The 18,948-nt window shown below is 42.4% G+C and overlaps 1 protein-coding gene across 1 annotated transcript in view; it reads left to right on the top strand.

Moving 5' to 3' along the window:
• SPA17 (sperm autoantigenic protein 17) overlaps window positions 1-18,948 on the top strand; it is a 142,317-nt gene that overhangs the window by 36,863 nt on the left and 86,506 nt on the right. Inside the window, exon 6 of the mRNA XM_082273539.1 lies at window positions 7,991-8,103. Coding sequence (XP_082129665.1) covers window positions 7,991-8,103 — 113 coding nt within the window. The remainder of the gene's footprint in view (window positions 1-7,990; window positions 8,104-18,948) is intronic.

Here is an 18,948-nt window from a genome sequence, read left to right as displayed (position 1 = left end):
CATTTGCGAAAGTAGGTACTGATGTTGGGTGAGAAGACCAGGCTCACGTTCAGTGTTCCAATTCATCCTAAAAGTGTTCAGTAGCGTTAAGGTCAGATCTTGAATTCCTGCTCAGCTGGTCAAGCCATGTCTTTATGGAGCTGGCTTTGTACAGGGGCAAACACACAGTCAAGCTGGAACAATGAAGGGCCTTCCCCAAACTGTTACCACAAGGTTGGAAGCCCCAATTGTAAAAAATATCTTTAAATGCCGTAACAACAGTAATCTGTACTATTAATCAAACAGGGAATCAGCACATTCTTGAAACTGACTTCCAGGCTACCGGTAGCTGCTACCCTACTCTCACTATGCTACTGCTGCTTGTAGAAGAATCATAAAATCTCAGAGGTGAAAGACACTTCTTAGGAAGCATTCTAGGCTAGTGTTTGCTTTGAAGTTGCTTTCACCTCGTATCTTTTACCTAAAATGGTGACAGGATCTCTTCATAGATAGATTGAGGTGATTTCAAGGTGGAGAAAAGATTCCTTCCTACTGCGCTACTCTATTCTGACAGCAAAACTCCTCTGTTAGAATACACTGATCAGTGCTGCAGCCAACATTCCCGAGTGAGAGAAACTGATCGCCAGTGCGACTACTCTCTAGCAGGAGTAGCCATCGATAGTTTGAAATTCCACCAGTTTAGCAGGGACCAGACAAATTTCGATCGATCTATGGCCACCTGTAGTTTGCCTGTACACAGTTCTGTTTGGACCAGTCTTTCACGGTGCTTCTTGCCTTCACCAATGTTCATTATCCACCCAGTTCTCCAACTTACTGGAACATACCTTTTGAAGGCATGGCCCCAGCCTTTCCTTTTTGGGTAGACAAAAGAAGGGAGTTTCCACAGGCAGGGGTCTGTATTCACAGAGAGAGACAGTCCAGTAAATACAGGAGTGTACCAGAGACAGGTGTCACAATGCTCTCAGGGCATACTAGAGCCACAGGATGACACAGTATGTTCGGATGACTTGGGATGCTCATGTGGAATAGGATGCTTTGGGGTCTCTGCAGGATGAAGGATGCTCTAGGGTCACTGGGCTTTACACAGTGCAAAGACATTCCAGGAGACGCTGAAGACACAGGAGTCACAGGGGTCACTGAAGACACAATAATCAATAGTGTTGCAGGATTCACAGGAGAGTCCAGAGGTTGCTGGAGGTACAGGAGCACACAGGAGTCACTGGAAAAGCATGGGTCGCTGGAGACACAGGGGTCACCGAGGTTATTGGAAACGCAGGAGTCACCAGCATTGCTGGAGGCACAGAAGCACACATGAGTCACAGGACTTACTGGAGAAACATGGGTCACTGGAGACACAGGGGTCACTGAGGTTATTGGAAACGCAGGAGTCACCAGCGTTGCTGGAGGCACAGAAGCACACATGAGTCAGAGGACTTACTGGAGAAACATGGGTTACTGAAGACACAGGGGTCACAGGAGTCCCATCGGTCAATGGAAACACTCCTGCATCCCTGTGTGGTCTGGTTTCCTGGCACCCTGACACAGGAGTCTTCAGTGCCACTGGAGGCACAGGAGTCACTGGAGAAATATGGATCACCGGAGGCGCAGGGGTCACTGGAGACACAGCAGTCACAGGGGAGTCACCAATGTCGCTGGGAGCACAGGAGAGCACAGGAGTCTCTCAACATTTGTTATGGTGCCATTCACACTGAACATTTACCTGCATTCAGGTGTGTTCAGTTTAGCTGAATTGAAAAAAAATGAATTCTGTGCATTAAAGCCCCTTTCACACTTGCGGACCGTTCAGATGCGCCTGTCAGTTTTTCAGGCAGGTCTGAATGGATGCCCCATGCATCTCTATGGGGAATCGGATGTCAACGGAGACATGATCGCTGACATCCGATACGATCCTGTCCGTCAAATCCGGACGGATGGAAACCCTATTTTCCATCTGTCTGGCGAATCGGATCTGATGGAAACGGACAGGCGGTCCGTTCTCATCCGATTCCCCCATAGAGAAGAGCAGGGACCTGACAGCGCCATATCCGCACACAGCGCAGAGACAGAGCTGCCAACCGCCTGCTCAGCGGGGGATCGGCGGATCGATCCCCCGCTGAGAAAAACGGAGTCCACTGACGGACTCCAAGTGTGAAAGGGGCCTAAGGATCTGAATTAGAGGGAGTGCTAGTGTAAATAAAGGCCTATCTATCAGCAGAAGGGGGAGGTTGGAATATCAAGAGAACCTGTCTTTTTGTCCTGAATTGGAAAAGTGACAGATTCACTTTAAGCCAACAATCCAACTTGTATTCAGTAGAAACTTATGGCAGCCAGCGATGTGATATTCACCCCGGGGGCCTTTCTAATCTCCTAAATTAGCCCCTGGGATCCCACACTGTGGAATTAAGCCTTCTTAAAGTTTGTGTAGCCACGCTCTGCTCCATGGCAAGCCTCTGTGAGTGTGAACTCTCTCACTTATCTTAATGGATTTTATGAATCTTCTAACCAGTCAGCCTTCTCTAATCTCATTGCAGTTTAATGATAAGTGCTGAACAGCTCACAATAAAATATGCATGATTTTAGCTAAAATAACCAAACGTGATTTCATACGCACAGGTTCTGAATATTACATTCATTTTTTTGACAAGTCTCACTTACGTGACCTGTGGCTTTTTGCGTTTTTTTTTTCGGGGACTACTGAACCCAGCATTCCCCGATAGCTAGATGTTAAAACATTGCTGTTCCATTTTTTCATGATTGTGTTCCATATAATGAATTGTAGACACTCTCTGTACTGGTTTTCTGTGTATCTAACAGTACAGATAATTCCTCTCTTAAATGTAGGAAGCAGAGCCTGCATATGTATTGATCAAATACGGCTGCCCCCGTTATATTATTACAAACTATACAGGGAGACAACATTCTTAAAACATTTTTTGTCACTTTCTATTAAAGTGGGCTTTCCATGGCAAATTAAATGACTTTTTTTCCATGGCTTTTTTGTCAGCCCCCTGCTCCCCTACACAAATGGTAAATAAATACCTGTAGGCATTTATGTGGCAGCATGGAGGTAGTTCTTATTCTGTGCCACCCTTAATATTAAAACCCCCAGCATTGTGACAACGCTGTCACCGACAGCTCCCAGTCACAAAGCAATGATCTGGAGCCAGCAGAATGGGCTCTGCTCACATAATCACTTTGACGGCAAATCACAGTGATCACTTGGTCAAGAAGCCCAGGAAACGCCTCTAGCATTAAAATCCTCCTATTTGGCTGGCAGGAGCTCAGCGGAGGGTTAAAAAGTCTTCTATAGACAAAGCATCACCAAAAAAAAAAATACTTGGTCCCAGCTTCTGATCCTTCCTGCGTTGAGATGAAGTGCATTCTCGAAGGATCCTCCGCCATTATCTAGCGAGGAGGTGCATTGTCAGAGTGAGTGCCAATCAAAACAATATTTGATTGTTAATAAAAATGTAGATTTTGCGGTTACCGTGTCAGTGTACAGTATGTGCCCTGGAAGGCCACCAATGAAACTGCAAGGACAATTAAAATAATTAGGATAGGTAAATATAGACAATGTCCCTTTTGCTGTGCCCTACTTTGTGTAGAAATAAAATATATAACAGGATCTGTAAGCCTTCTAGGGACTCCATATAATGTACTACATAGAATCAGTATATAAACCGGCAGAAAGCAAAGTGTCTGGGTTATCCTAGAGCAGTGATTGAAAACCTTGGCACCCCAGATGTTTTGGAACTACATTTCCCATGATACTCATGCACTCTGCAGTGTAGTTGAGCATCATGGGAAATGTAGTTCCAAAACATCTGGGGTGCCAAGGTTCGCCATCACTGCCCTAGACAATCAATCAGGTGATGGCACACAATTTTCAGTTATTGTACAAAGATGACAGATGGAGTCTGACTGAGTGCTATGGGTATCCTAGGAACATTACTGAAGCTTCATCAGAGGTCTTGTCTCCACTGGTGGCAAAATATAATAGATTTTACATGTTTTATTCCAGCCCTGAAATGCACAACCACAATTAAGTTCTGTGACAGTATACAATGGATATAAAAAGTCTACACACCCCTGTTAAAATGTCAGGTTTCTGTGATATAAAAAAATGAGACAAAAAAAATAATTTTGGAACTTTTTCCACCTTTAATGTGACCTATAAACAAACATTGAAAAACAAACTAAAATAATGTGGTTGCATAAGTGTGCACACCCTCTTATAACTGGGAATGTAGCTGTATTCAGAATTAAGCAATCACACTCAAACTCTTGTTAAATAGGAGTCAGTACACACCTGCCAACATTTAAAGTGCCTCTGATTAACCCCAAATAAAGTTCAGCTGTTCTAGTAGGTCTTTCCTGACATTTTCTTACATCCTACACCAAAAGCCATGGTCCGCAGAGAGTTTCCAAAGCATCAGAAGGATCTCATTGTTAAAAGGTATCAGTCAGGGGAAGGGTACAAAAGAATTTCCAAGGCATTAGATATATCAGAGATCCTCAAACTACGGCCCTCCAGCTGTTACGGAACTACACATCCCATGAGGCATTGTAAAACTCTGACATTCACAGACATGACTAGGCATGATGGGAATTATAGTTCCTGAGCAACTGGAGGGCCGTAGTTTCAAGACCCCTGAGATATATCATGGAACACAGTGAAGATAGTATAGTTCATCATCAAGAGGAGAAAATATGACACAATAGTGACATCACCAAGAACTGGACGTCCCTCATAAATTGGTGGAAAGACGAGAAGAAAACTGGTCAGGGAGGCTACCAAGAGGCCTACAGCAACATTAAAGGAGCTGCAGGAATATCTGGCAAGTACTCCTGTATTCTTCATATGTTTGGCCTATGGGGGAGAGTGGCAAGATGGAAGCCTTTTCTTATGAAGAAAAACATCCAAGCCCAGATAAATTTAGCAAGAACACGTCTGAAGTCTCCCAAAAGCATGTGGGTAAATGTGTTATGGTCTGATGAAACCAAGGTTGAGCTTTTTTGCCATAATTCCAAAAGATATATTTGGCGCAAAAACAACACTGCACATCACCAAAAGAACATCATATCCACCGTGAAGCATGGTGGTGGCAGCATCCTGCTTTTGGGCTGTTTTTCTTCAGCTGGAACAGAGGCCTTAGTCACAGTAGAGGGAATTATAAATGGTTCCAAATACCAGTCAATATTGGCACCAAACATTCAGGAAAGCTGAACATGAAGAGGAACTTCATCTTTCAGCATGACAACGACCCAAAGCATACATCCAGATCAACAAAGGAATGGCTTCACAAGAAGAAGATAAAAGTTTTGGAATGGCCCAGCCAGAGCCCAGACCTGAATCCGATTGAAAATCTGTGGGGTGATCTGAAGAGGGCTGTGCACAGGAGATGCCCTCACAATCTGACAGATTTGGAGTGTTTTTGTGAAGAAGATGGGCAAATATTACCAAGTTAAGATGTGCCATGCTGATAGACTCATACCCAAAAAAACTGAGTGCTGTAATAAAATCAAAAGGTGCTTCAACAACGTATTAGTTTAAGGGTGTGCACACTTATGCAACCATAATATTTTAGGTTTTTTTTTTTTACTTCCCTCCACCTAAAAGATTTCAGTTTGTTGTTCAACTGAATTTGACAGTTAATAGGTCACATTAAAGGTGGAAAAAGTTCTGAAAGGATTTACCTTTTTCTAATTTTTTTACATCACAGAAACCTGACATTTTAACAGGGGTGTGTAGACGTTTTATATCCACTGTACATGGCAGTGTTGCACCGTGCCAAAAAAAAAAAAAACATGAAGTGCAATATAGAGGGATGGCAACCCAAAAAACCTATAACATTGCTTCCCCTGAGAATGCACCAAGCGCTTCCAAATAGTTTTGATGTGCTGTCAGCTAAAGGTCCCAACCTGAGGATGGTGATATGCATTACAAACTGCGTCTTATTACATGAACAAAACCCACAACAGTGCTTAAAAAATAATGTAAACGGGAAACTTGTTTTCAAATTCACGGTTTATTAATGTAATCAGTAAGCTTTAGATATGGATATATACAGTATCTCACAAAAGTGAGTACACCCTTACATTTTAGTAAATATTTTATTCTATCTTTTCATGTGACAACACTGAAGAAATTACACTTTGCTGCAATGTAAAGTAGTGAGTGTACAGCTTGTATAACAGTGTACATTTTTCTGTCCCCTCAAAATAACTCAACACACAGCCATTAATGTCTAAACCGCTGGCAACAAAAGTGAGTACACCCCTAAGTGAAAATGTCCAAATTGGGCCCAAAGTGTCAATATTTTGTGTGGCCACCATTATTTTCCAGCACCGCCTTAACCCTCTTGGGCATGGAGTTCACCAGAGCTTCACTGGTTGCCACTGGAGTCCTCTTCCACTCCTCCATGACAACATCACAGAGCTGGTGGATGTTAGAGACTTTGCGCTCCTGCCCCTTCTATTTGAGGATACCCCTCAGATGCTCAATACGGTTTAGGTCTGGAGACATGCTTGGCCAGTCCACCACCTTTACCCTCAGCTTCTTTAGCAAGGCAGTGGTCATCTTGGAGGTGTGTTTGAGGGTCGTTATCATGTTGGAATACTGCCCTGCGGCCCAGTCTCTGAAGGGAGGGGATCATGCTCTGCTTCATTATGTCACAGTACATGTTGGCATTCATGGTTCCCTCATTGAACTGTAGCTCCCCAGTGCCGGCAGCTCTCATGCAGCCCCAGACCATGACACTCCCACCACCATGCTTGACTGTCGACAAGACACACTTATCTTTGTACTCCTCACCTGGTTGCTGCCACACACGCTGGACACCATCTGAACCAAATAGCTTTATCTTGGTCTCATCAGACCACAGGACATGGTTCTAGTAATCCATGTCCTTAGTCTACTTGTCTTCAGCAAACTGCGGGCTTTCTTGTGCATCACCTTCAGAAGAGGCTTCCTTCTGGGACGACAGCCATGCAGACCAATGTGATGCAGTGTGCGGCGTATGGTCTGAGCACTGACAGGCTGACCCCCCACCCCTTCATCCTCACACCAATGCTGGCAGCACTCATGCCTCTATTTCCCAAAGACAATCTTTGAATATGACACTGAGCATGTGCACTCAACTTCTTTGGTCGACCATGGCGAGGCCTGTTCTGAGTGCAACCTGTCCTGTTAAACTGCTGTATGGTCTTGGCCACCGTGCTGCAGCTCAGTTTCAGGGTCTTGCCAATTTTCTTATAGCCTAGGCCATCTTTATGTGGAGCAACAATTATTTTTTCAGATCCTCAGAGAGTACTTTGCCATGAGGTGAAATGTTGAACCTCCAGTGACCAGTATGAGAGAGTGAGAGCGATAACACTAAATTTAACACACCTGCTCCCCATTCACACCTGAGACCTTGCAACACTAACGAGTCACATGACACCGGGGAGGGAAAATGGCTAATTGGGTCCAATTAGGGGTGTACTCACTTTTGTTGCCAGTGGTTTAGACATTAATGGCTGTGTGTTGAGTTATTTTGAGGGGACAGCAAATTTACACTGTTATACAAGCTGTACACTCACTACTTTACATTGTAGCAAAGTGTCATTTATTCATTGTTGTCACATGAAAAGGTGAAATAAAATATTTACAAAAATGTGAGGGGTGTACTCACTTTTATGAGATACTGTAATGCCCACATGTGGTGTTGAGTCTTCATGATTGAAAAGGGAGGCTGTGGACAGTCAGCCTGGGGAGGAAAGAACAAGAGGATGCTGGAAGTCCTCCAAACAGAAAATGAGGCAGGCTGTATCTTACTTACTGCAGCTTCTAATGCACACTGTGAACTTCTCAGAAATCAGAATAAATTACTTCAGTACAGGAGAGGAGCATTTTAAGACTTTATAAAGAAACCTGTACTGAGACAAACATAAGATTTGCTCATTTACAAGTGTATAAATGTTCATTGTATGTCATGTAATTGCTGTTTAGGAGGACGAGGGACTGGGTCGGGACCAGGCTGCCACTGTGATCCAAGCCGCAATCCGGGGACATTTAGTCAGACAGGAAGTGAAGAAACTCCAAGAAGAAGAGACAGGAGACAAGTGAGTGCATTATCCTGACGCGGGAATGACAATCGACTGTGAAGACTGGAATGAGAACAATCGTTCTGAGATTCTTACTGCCAGCAATGTTCCAATAAACTGCTTTATTTTCCTCTGGCTTTCCCTTTTTCTGTGTGACAGTAAAGCAATGCAGGCAGTTGTCTGGATGTGTCAGTGTTGTGATTGGAAGAGAAGATGGTGGCTAAGTGGTTAGCATTCTCCCTTTGAAGCACTGGGACCCTGGGTTCTGTTGTCTCCAACTACGGGAAGTTTGTATGTTTTTCCTTTTGTTTGCTCTGGTTTCTGCCTACAAACTTAAAACAATCACACAAAACAAAAGGCATTCATAAGAGCCATAGTTTAATAAACAGTCAAATAGACAAAAGCCTGTTAATCACGTACAGGACTGAAGCTTTTCCCTCACTTTAAAGCCCACTAATGAGGTTGGGTGTTCACAACAGTGCCATGAGCTGCAGTACTGATTAACGGCCAGCAGATGGCAAAGTTTAAAGTCTGATCTAATTAGTTAGAATCATTAACCTTGTAAAAAAAAAAAATGACCTTTATTATTTATTATTGATACAGGCTTTAAACGTATCCATGGTTCCCAGAGAATATGGTGACATGCTTCTCATTCCCTGGAGGAGCACTTACAATGAGGGTCAGCAACCAGACAATTATAATCCACCCATTGATCATGGCCATGTAATAGGTAGATAACAACCCTTCTATGCCGCCAGTTCCTCTAACATCAAATCAGAACAGCAATAGGCATAGGCTGAGTCCTAGGCTCCTCCTTGGCTTTGGCATGTCCTATGTAGAGCTGTGGGGGTTACCTGTGGGGTGGGGGGGGGGGGGGACTTACCTTACTCTGCTGGGCTCCTCTGCATATGAGATCTGGTGAGTGGGATTTACAAAGGGAGGTGGGTGGGGATTGTAGGAGATTTTAGCTTAGAGATGAGATATTTTTTCTGGAAGAGGGGTATTTTGGTTGGTGGAGTAGATGTGTGTTTGTCACTTCTGACCTCTGCACTGTGTGTTATCTACCACTAACCTCTGAAGTCTCTGTTACTTACTACTGATCCTTGCACCCTGTGTTACTTACTACTGACCTCTGTTTTACTTACTACTGATCCTTGCACCCTGTGTTACTTACTACTGACCTCTGTGTTACTTACTACTGATCCTTGCACCCTGTGTTACTTACTACTGACCTCTGTGTTACTTACTACTGATCCTTGCACCCTGTGTTACTTATTACTGACCTTTGTTTTACTTACTACTGATCCTTGCACCCTGTGTTACTTACTACTGACCTCTGTTTTACTTACTACTGATCCTTGCACCCTGTGTTACTTACTACTGACCTCTGTGTTACTTACTACTGATCCTTGCACCCTGTGTTACTTATTACTGACCTCGGTTTTACTTACTACTGATCCTTGCACTCTGTGTTACTTATTACTGACCTCTGTTTTACTTATTACTGATCCTTGCACCTTGCGTTACTTACTACTGACCTCTGTTTTACTTACTACTGATCCTTGCACCTTGTGTTACTTATTACTGACCTCTGTTTTACTTACTACTGATCCTTGCACTCTGTGTTACTTATTACTGACCTCTGTTTTACTTATTACTGATCCTTGCACCCTGTGTTACTTACTACTGACCTCTGTTTTACTTACTACTGATCCTTGCACCTTGTGTTACTTACTACTGACCTCTGTTTTACTTACTACTGATCCTTGCACCTTGTGTTACTTATTACTGACCTCTGTGTTACTTAATACTGATCCTTGCACCATGTGTTACTTATTACTGACCTCTGTTTTACTTACTACTGATCCTTGCACCTTGTGTTACTTACTACTGACCTCTGTTTTACTTACTACTGATCCTTGCACCCTGTGTTACTTATTACTGACCTCTGTGTTACTTACTACTGATCCTTGCACCCTGTTTTACTTATTACTGACCTCTGTGTTACATACTATTGACCCCTGCACTGTGTATTACATACTACTGACCTTTGGATTTTGTGTTACTACTAACCCCTGCTTTGTGTATTACATAATGCCTAACCCTTGAACTATGTGTTCTGTTGACCCCAGCAAATTGTAATACTACTGACATCCAAATTCTGCATTATTTACTACTGACCCTTAAACTCCGTGTTACTTAATACTGACCTCTGAACTTTACATTACTAAAAATTGACCAATTAACTATGTGCAGAAAGTTATCATGCCTGGGCATGTGGTCACATGACCATCCTCTGTGTGATCTCAGCCATGGTAAGTGTCTTATATGGTGAACAGCAAACTTCAAAAATACCGAATGAAATCTTGTATGATGAAGAATAAATGCTGAATAACCTGAGTCACCTGATCACAAAATTCTGTGCAATAAGAAAATAGTTAACTGGAAGATTTCTTGAAGGGACAGTTTGCCCCTTAACCACTTTACCACCGGAGGATTTTCCTGCTTTACGTCCAGGCCACTTTTTGCAACTTGGCACTGTGCGACTTTAACTGACAATTGCGCGGTCATACAATGCCGTACCCAAACAAAATTTACTTCCTTTTTTTTCCCACAAACAGAGCTTTCTTTTGGTGGTATTTGATCACCTCTGCCCTTTTCATTTTTTGCGATATTAATAAAAAAAAAAGCAACAATTTTGAAAAAATAACAATATTTTTCTACTTTGACAGTTAAAAAATATCCAATATATTCAATTTTTGTCATATATTTAGGCCAAAATGTATTTAGCTACATGTCTTTGACAATAAAATTCTCAATGAGCGTATTTTTAACCGCTTTAAGACTGGAAGATTTTACCCCATTCCTGACCAGGCCATATTTTGCGATTCGGCACTGCGTTAATTTAACGGACAATTGCGCGGTCGTGCGATGCTTTACCCAAATTAAAGGTATGTTCTTTTTTCCCCCACAAATAGAGCTTTCTTTTGGTGGTATTTGATCACCTGTGCAATTTTTACTTTTTGTGCTATAAACAAAAAAAGTGCGACAATTTTGAAAAAATAACAATATTTTTCACATTTTTTTATATGAAATTCCCCCCCAAAAAAATGTAAAAATCAAAATTTTTTAACATTTTAGGCCAATTTGTTTTCTGCTACATATGTTTGGTAAAAAAATCGCAATAAGCGTATTTTGATTGGTTTGCGCAAAAGTTATCGCAGCTACTAACTAAGGGAAATTTGTAATTTTTATTGTTTTTTTTTTTAACTAGCAATGGCGGCGATCTGCGTTTTTTTTTGCGGGACTGCGACATTGCGGCGGACAGATTGGACCCCTGACTGACATTTTTGACACTTTTGGGGGTACCAGTGACATTACTACAGTAATCAGTGCTAAAAATATGTACTGTTACTGTAATAATGACACTGGCAGGGAGGGGGTTAACTTTATTGGTGATCAAGGGGTTAAATGTATGCCTGGTGCTTACTGACGTGTGTGGGGGGAGGGGACTGTGTGACACAGACACAGATCGCAGGTTCAGCTATGCTGAATCCTGTAATCTGTCCCTGCCTGTCACATAGGAGATCCGCCTGCTTTGTTTACACAAGTGGGCGGATCTCCTCACCCGATCCCCGACGATCAGGGAAGAGCGGCAGTGATCACCGCCGCTCCTCCCCTGGCCCGACTCCCGCTGTGTCTGAATACCGCAGGAGCGAGCCTCCGGCAGCGCGCGCGCGCCACCCACAAGGGGAGGAGACCAGCAACATAGGTCTACGTCGCTGGACGATAACGAGCCACTTTTGCCGCAGTACGGTCCATGTGAGTGGTCGGCAAGTGGTTAAAAACGATAATTTGTCAGCTTTAGGTGGCATCTGGTGGACTGAGTCAGCCCCTGGCCTATAAGACAGAGGGTATCAAAAATAATCATCCCCCCCCCCCCTTAAAATAATCACATTTTGTTGTTTAGCAGCCTGACATTAAGACAGACACAGTTTTTGTTTTATCCAGCTGTATTTACTCAGTGCAACTTATAACATCCAAGTGAAAGATTAAACATCAACATTTCAGAAAAAAATAAAAAGTTGGAAAAAGGATCACCCCCTTATGTCAATATTTTGTTGAACCGCCTTTTGCTTTAATTTCAGCCCTAAGTCTGTTGGGATTTGTCTCTACTAACTTTGCACATCTAGACTTTGCAATATTTGCTCCCGTTCCTGCCGCAGAGAAACACCCCCATACCAGGATATTACCACCTCCATGCTTTACTGTAGCAATGATGTGATTTGGATGGTGAGCTGTATTGGATTCCCTGGCAGCACTGCTCATTGCATTCTGCTGGCAGAGAAGGCTTCTCGCAGGCTTATGGGGAAATGGATGGGATGGGGAAATTTCTCAGCAGGAGTAATTTCCCCATCCATATCGAATGTGTTGATGGGGGCATTGGTTCATTTTTTTGTTTAATTTGCTGGTTGAACAAAAAAAAAATGAATCATGTATGGCCAGCCTTACAAATATTCAAAGATTTTAATATTGACAGATTGTTGTATTACAAAATGAAAACAACGAAACTGTCAAATAAGTTAAAAAAAATAAATAAAAAATTGGTCAAACTGCAAAACTGTGGAATAAAATGGTTAAACTCTTTCACCCCTTGGTAATTCATCCGCTATTTACAACAATAAACGTTTAGATTCCGCCTTGTAAGCCCTGGAGCCCGTAGAGCAAGAAGGGGATTTGCCCAGCGCTAAACCCTTATTTATCAAAGTATCTCAGGGAAGAATCACCCAAGAAAAGTCAATGTGAATTGTGCAAGAATGAATGTCACCATCTGACTGATTAATGCAAGTAATTGCCTGCCTTCGTGGCATAGGGTACCTCTAAATCAAGTGAGAAACAATTTTTACATCGAGTAAAGCCCAGTACACACTATGAGAAAATCGGAAGAATGATAATCCGGTTTTCCTTCAGGTTTTCACAGCAAGTCGAAACTGAGGATAATATTAATTGTACAAAAATTCTCGGATGACAAAGGTTTTTTTTTTGCTGATTATTGTTTCTGATCATGCGCAGTCGTTCGTTTCCGATACCACATTAACCACTTCAGCCCCAGAAGGTTTGCCCCCATCATGACCAGGCCTTTTTTTTGCAATACTGCAATGCGTTAATTTAACTGACAATTTTGCGGTCGTGCGATGCTGTTCCCAAATAATAATTATATATATATATATATATATATATATATATATTATATAGATGTTCTTTTTCCCCAGAAATAGAACTTTATTTTGGTGGTATTTGATCACCTCTGCGGTTTTTATTTTTTGCGCTTAAAACAAAAAAAGACCGCCAATTTTTTTTTAAATATTTTTATTTTTTTTCTATAAAACATACCCAATAAAAAATAGTAAAAAATCATTTTTTTTCATGAATTTAGCCCAATATATATTCTGCTACATGTTTTTGTTAAAAAATCCCAATAGGTGTATATTGATTGGTTTGCGCAAAAGTTATAGCGTCTAAAAACTATAGGATATTTTTATGGAATTTTTATTTATTTTTTTTTACTAGTAATAGCGGCGATCAGCGATTTTTAGCAGGACTGCGACATTGCAGCGGACAAATCAGGCACCTAACTAACACTTTTGACACTTTTTGTGGACCAGTGATATTATTACAGTGATCAGTGCTAAAAAAAATGCACTGTAACTGTACTAATGACACTGGCAGGGAAGGGGTTAACATCAGGGGAGATCGAAGGGTTAAGCTGTGCTCCTAGGGAGTGCTTTCTAACTGTATGAGGGGTGCTTTGACTGGAGGAAGACAGAAATCCGTGTTTCTGCTTAGCAGAAACACAAGATCTCTATCTTCTCCTCTCACGGAACAGCGGTCTGCCTTGTTTACATAGGCAGACCAACGTTTTGTCTCTCCTAAGAATGACCGGTGGCTCCAGGTAGACATTGCGTCCTCCGGACCCGCTGATTGGGTCACGCTATGTCCAATCACAGCGGGAGCCTCAGACCCACTGCACAAAATAACCTACAGGTACATGATTTTGCGCAGGAGGGCCGCCCTGTCGCAGTATATTTGCATGGGTCGGTTCTTAAGAGGTTAGATGAAAATCGTTAGATCTGTTCACAAAAAGTTTGGAGTTTGTCCCTTAGGAAATTTTAGTTTGGAAAATCTTAATCAGATATGGAAAGTTATATACATACAATGCGAAAATCGAACGATCGTTCCTCGTACAGGCCTTTTCTTGCGATTTTCTCATAGTGTGTACCCCACTTTACATTTCCACCAATGAGACGCTGCTGAAATAAGATCCCATAAGTTCCGTACTTAGTATGATAATCACCGGTAAGGATTTCCATGTGTGTGTTTAGGGGTGAATGAGTCATATACAGCCAGATGCCGATACTGAGCACTCGGTGTTTTATTGTACTGCCAGCCGAGTGTCAGTCACATCATTACATACTATAACACCTTACTGTTCACGGAGATCACAAGTGTGAATTAGGTCACAATGATATGGCTGAGAGCGAGCTGCGGAGCCCTGAAGCATCCAACATTGAGGTCTGACGTCCCACGGAGTGCTCTGCGCATACAGACCAGGGAAATCCTGATGTGCAACTAAGAATGGAGGGACTGTGAGGACGGGATGGAAATGTGATACACAGGAGAATACAAATCAAAGAAAATTCTGACCTCCAGCCTTCCCATCAGTCTTGCACAGTTGCATAGGCTCTTCTCCTGTACTGAAACGGCTTACTCTGATTTCACTGCACACTGTGAGCTTCCCACAATGTGCATTAGAAGCTGCAGAAAGTCAGAGCCCACCTGATTTCCTGGCTGCAGAACGTCAAGTAACATTTATCTACGTCCTCCCCAACCTGACTGTCCCCGTTCTACCCCTTCTATTCACTGGATTTCCGGCCCTCCAATCATGAAAGCTCAGCATTACATGTTGGCAGTACCTAGGATGGTCTGCATACAAATATGAGCACCTGTAGACAGCTGCAGTCTGCTTTCTCCACTGCAGGTGGCATTCAAACTTCAGCAGCATTACAGAGGGAGAGGAATTTAAGAGGAATGTGGTGCCTCTATGGTTCCCTAGGTCACTGTGGCAGCTATCCGATTGAATGCTGATGCCCCATGTGACCCTGGCGACCATCTTGGGTCAGGCAGGGTCTATTTAGGACAATAGCTACTGGGCTTGATGTGCATTTTGCATGCGGGCAGCGTATGGACAGTTCACCAGTCTGTCAGGGGCAGTGCTTAGTGGCAGGGAGAGGTTTCAGACGTTTTTTTTAAATCTGCGGTGGTGCAAATCCTGAAATGAAAAAAAAAACTGTAAGTGAACACAAAAAAGGTGCATGTGAACACACGCAAGAAAGTGCACTTAGGGGTGTGCTTTGTCCACCCCCCTGAAGGAGTAGGACCTCTACCCTGATCCCTGAGGAGCAAGGCTCCTGGCAGGGACAAAGGATTTCCAATGGTCTGCCTAGCCAGAAGTAACAGTGCATATGTATAGCACTGATTACTGCAGTAATGTCACTGGTACCCCCAAAAGTGTCAAAAATGTCAGTCAAGGGTCCGATCTGTCCGCCAAAATGTCGCAGTCCCGCAAAAAAAAAAAAAGTCGCAGATCGCCGCCATTACTCGTAAAAAAAAAAAACACCAAAAATGACAAAAATCTTTCCCTTTGTTAGTAAACGCGATAACTTTTGCGCAAACCAATCAAAATACGCTTTTTGCGATTTTTTTTACCAAACATATGTAGCATAAAACAAATTGGCCGAAAATGTTAAAAAATTTTGATTTTTACATTTTTTTGGGGGAATTTCATATAAAAATGTGAAAAATATTGTTATTTTTGCAAAATTTACGCTCTTTTTTTGTTTATAGCGCATGATCAAATACAACCAAAAGAAAGCTCTGTTTGTGGGAAAAAAAGGACGTCAAATTCGTTTAGGTACAGCGTCGCACGGCCGCGCAACTGACCGTTAAAATCATGCAGTAAAAAATCGCAAAAAACCCCCTGGTCAGGAAGGGGGTAAAATCTTCAGTGTGTCTGAAGCCAAAGCTCTTTTTATTAGGATGAGGATGGAATGTGGAGGGATTAGAAATTCAGTAAATATTTAATTGCTCTCTGTGTCCACACTGGAAGGTTTATCCTCTTTATTTGTCCTACTGGCCATTTTCATACAGATAGAGAAAGAATGTAAATCTGAAATGATACAGTTGACCACATAACAGGAACTGAAGAAAAATCATCTAATGGGACCAATGTTCTAGTAACAACTCTCTAACAAGGGATTTAGCCTCACTTTAGAGAGATTTCCTCTAGTTTCATGTTGAGTCTTTGATACAGGAAGTGAAAGGAAATCTGTGCAATGGGACACAGACAGAAGTTTTGCCAATTGCTTTCTCTTTCCGAAAAAAAGTTTTGGCTTAGGATACACTTTATAAGCCTGATGTATATTATTCCGAAGACTGCTACACAGACTAGAACCTTGACTTTGCTTCACAACCATTATTATTTCCCACTGCTACACCCCCCATGGGCTGTACCATTGTCATCTCAGAGAAGGGTATGTGTTAGCAACCACCCCCCCCCCCCCCCCCCCCGGGAACCAAAGTTACTGATAACAGCCTAAAAGCTTAACAGACTGTACCAATACTACCCATGAGCAGCAAGCTAAATTTCTTAGAAGCATCCACATTCCATGGAGAGCTATGCTATGAACAACCACCACGGTTGGACCATACCACTGTTTATTGTGGGGAGATATGTGAATCAGCTTCCCTGTCATTAAGTTGTCTGTCAGACTGTACTATTGTCATCCAAAAATGTCTTACCAGACTGTACCGGGGAGATCTACTTTCTGTCTCCCCAGTCATTGTGTTGCCTAGCAACAGCCTAAATAGTGTAAGAGACTGTGCCATTGTTTTCAGGAATGAGGGGAGAGTGTTATTTAAAAAAACCCAGGCATTTTCTTTCGTAACAATACTTTGTGCTCAGCAACATAGTGTCTAGAGAAGGAGAGGTTGAAGGAGAGAGCAATAGTGGGAGTGAAAGATGGAGCAATGGAGGGGGTGAAGGTGGGAGCAATGGAGGGGGTGGAGAGATAGAGAGGGAAACAATGGAAGGAATGAATGAAGGATTGATTGAGGGGGGTGAAGGAGGGAACAATAGAGGAAATGAGGGAGGGAGCAATAGAAGGGGATGAGGAAGGGAGCAATGGAGGGAATGAAGGAGGAAGCAATTACTGAATGAAAGAAGGAGAGATGGAGAGGGTGAAGGAGGGGGAGTAGGAGGAAGCAATTAAGGGACTGGAGAGCGAATCAATGGAACGAATGAAGGAGGGAGTGATTGAGGGTGGTGAAGGAGGGAGGAATGGTGAAAATGAGGGAGGGAGCAATGGAAAAGGGTGAGGGAGGGAGCAATGGAGGGAATGAAGAAGGGAGCAATGAAGAGGACAAAGGAGGGAGCAATGGAGAGAATAAAGAAGAGAGCGATAGAGGGCACAAAGGAGGAAGAGATGGAGAGGATAATGGCGGTAGCAATGGAGGGGATGAAGGAGGGAACAATGGAGGAGGTGAAGGAGGAAGTGATGCAGAGGGTGCAGAAGGGAGAAATAGAGGGAATGAGGAAGGAAGCGATGGAGATGGTGAAAAAGGGAGCAATGGAGGAAATGAAGGCGGTAGCGATAGAAGGGGGTGAGGTAGGGAGCAATAGAGAAAATAAAATAGGGAATGCTGTAGGGGCAAAGGGGGAGCAATAGAGGGGACAGAGGAGGGAGAAATGAATAGGGGGACAATGGAGGGATGGTAATTTAACAGTGATTCCAAAAATGGAATAAATAAGTTGTTAATTTATGAAAAGTCAAATACTTAGAAAACTAAAAACATAAAAAGGATCCTTGTTCTATAGCCCGAACCCTGTAGTAGAAGAAGTCTGCTATCACTGACCTTCTTCTGATAGTACTAGCTACCTTGGGTGTCTTTGGCTTCTCTATTTTATGTTATTAACTCTAAAAAAATCTTTGGGTCCATTTCACATATTCCTAACTCCAGTATAATATTTTTTTTTTTTTTCAATTTTGAATGGAGTTGGGGAAAAGCTAACTTTTTGTCAGGTTATTATTTCTGTCTCTTACTCCATTGGGGTGTTTTCTCTCATTTTGTGTGACACCTACACAAGAAAAAGGGGAAGCCATGGCAGGAAGGTATGGGCAGAAGTAAACACATTGTAAGTAGTTCTACTACTAAATAGGTGTTTAGAATAGATTTCAAATCACTTTCTGCCCTGAAAGAAAGTGAGGGTAAATATCCCCAATGGAATCACAGATGACATTAAAAAAAGCAGCAGCAAATTTTCTGGCTCTGAGGAAGGGGGCTCACCCCTGAAACGCGTCAGCCCAGCCATAGCAGCCCAGTACGGCACACTGCATGCCATTCAGCTTTGTGTGGGACTTTGGCTACCTTGGAGATTTGATGTGCAATATTGATGTGTGTACTATCACACCTGCCTTGTGAGTATACTGTATACTTTTTTAATATTTTAATAAATGGTTTTAGTGGTGATGCACTAGGTCGGTGCGCCCCTTTTCTTTTTTGTCTTCTTTTCCCAGACATTAAAAACCTGACCGAAGCTCTAAAAGCTAGAGAAAGGAAAATGTGAACCAAAATGGAATTGTTGCATCTAATGACCAATAACAATTCTCATTGTATTTTTCAGAAAATACAGGATTAAACCAGGATTAGCCTCTATGGGCAAAAATACTTCCTTTGTTTACATTTTTGCTGTCTTTGGTTTTTATATATAGTTCCTTTAGCATTGGTACGTCATTGTTCTTAAAT

This window comes from Pelophylax lessonae (genome assembly GCF_965119305.1).
Source record: "Pelophylax lessonae genome assembly, chromosome: 12".
Taxonomy (NCBI): domain Eukaryota; kingdom Metazoa; phylum Chordata; class Amphibia; order Anura; family Ranidae; genus Pelophylax; species Pelophylax lessonae.
Note: the sequence above shows the minus strand (reverse complement) of the source record. Positions and strands in the feature narration are given on the sequence as shown.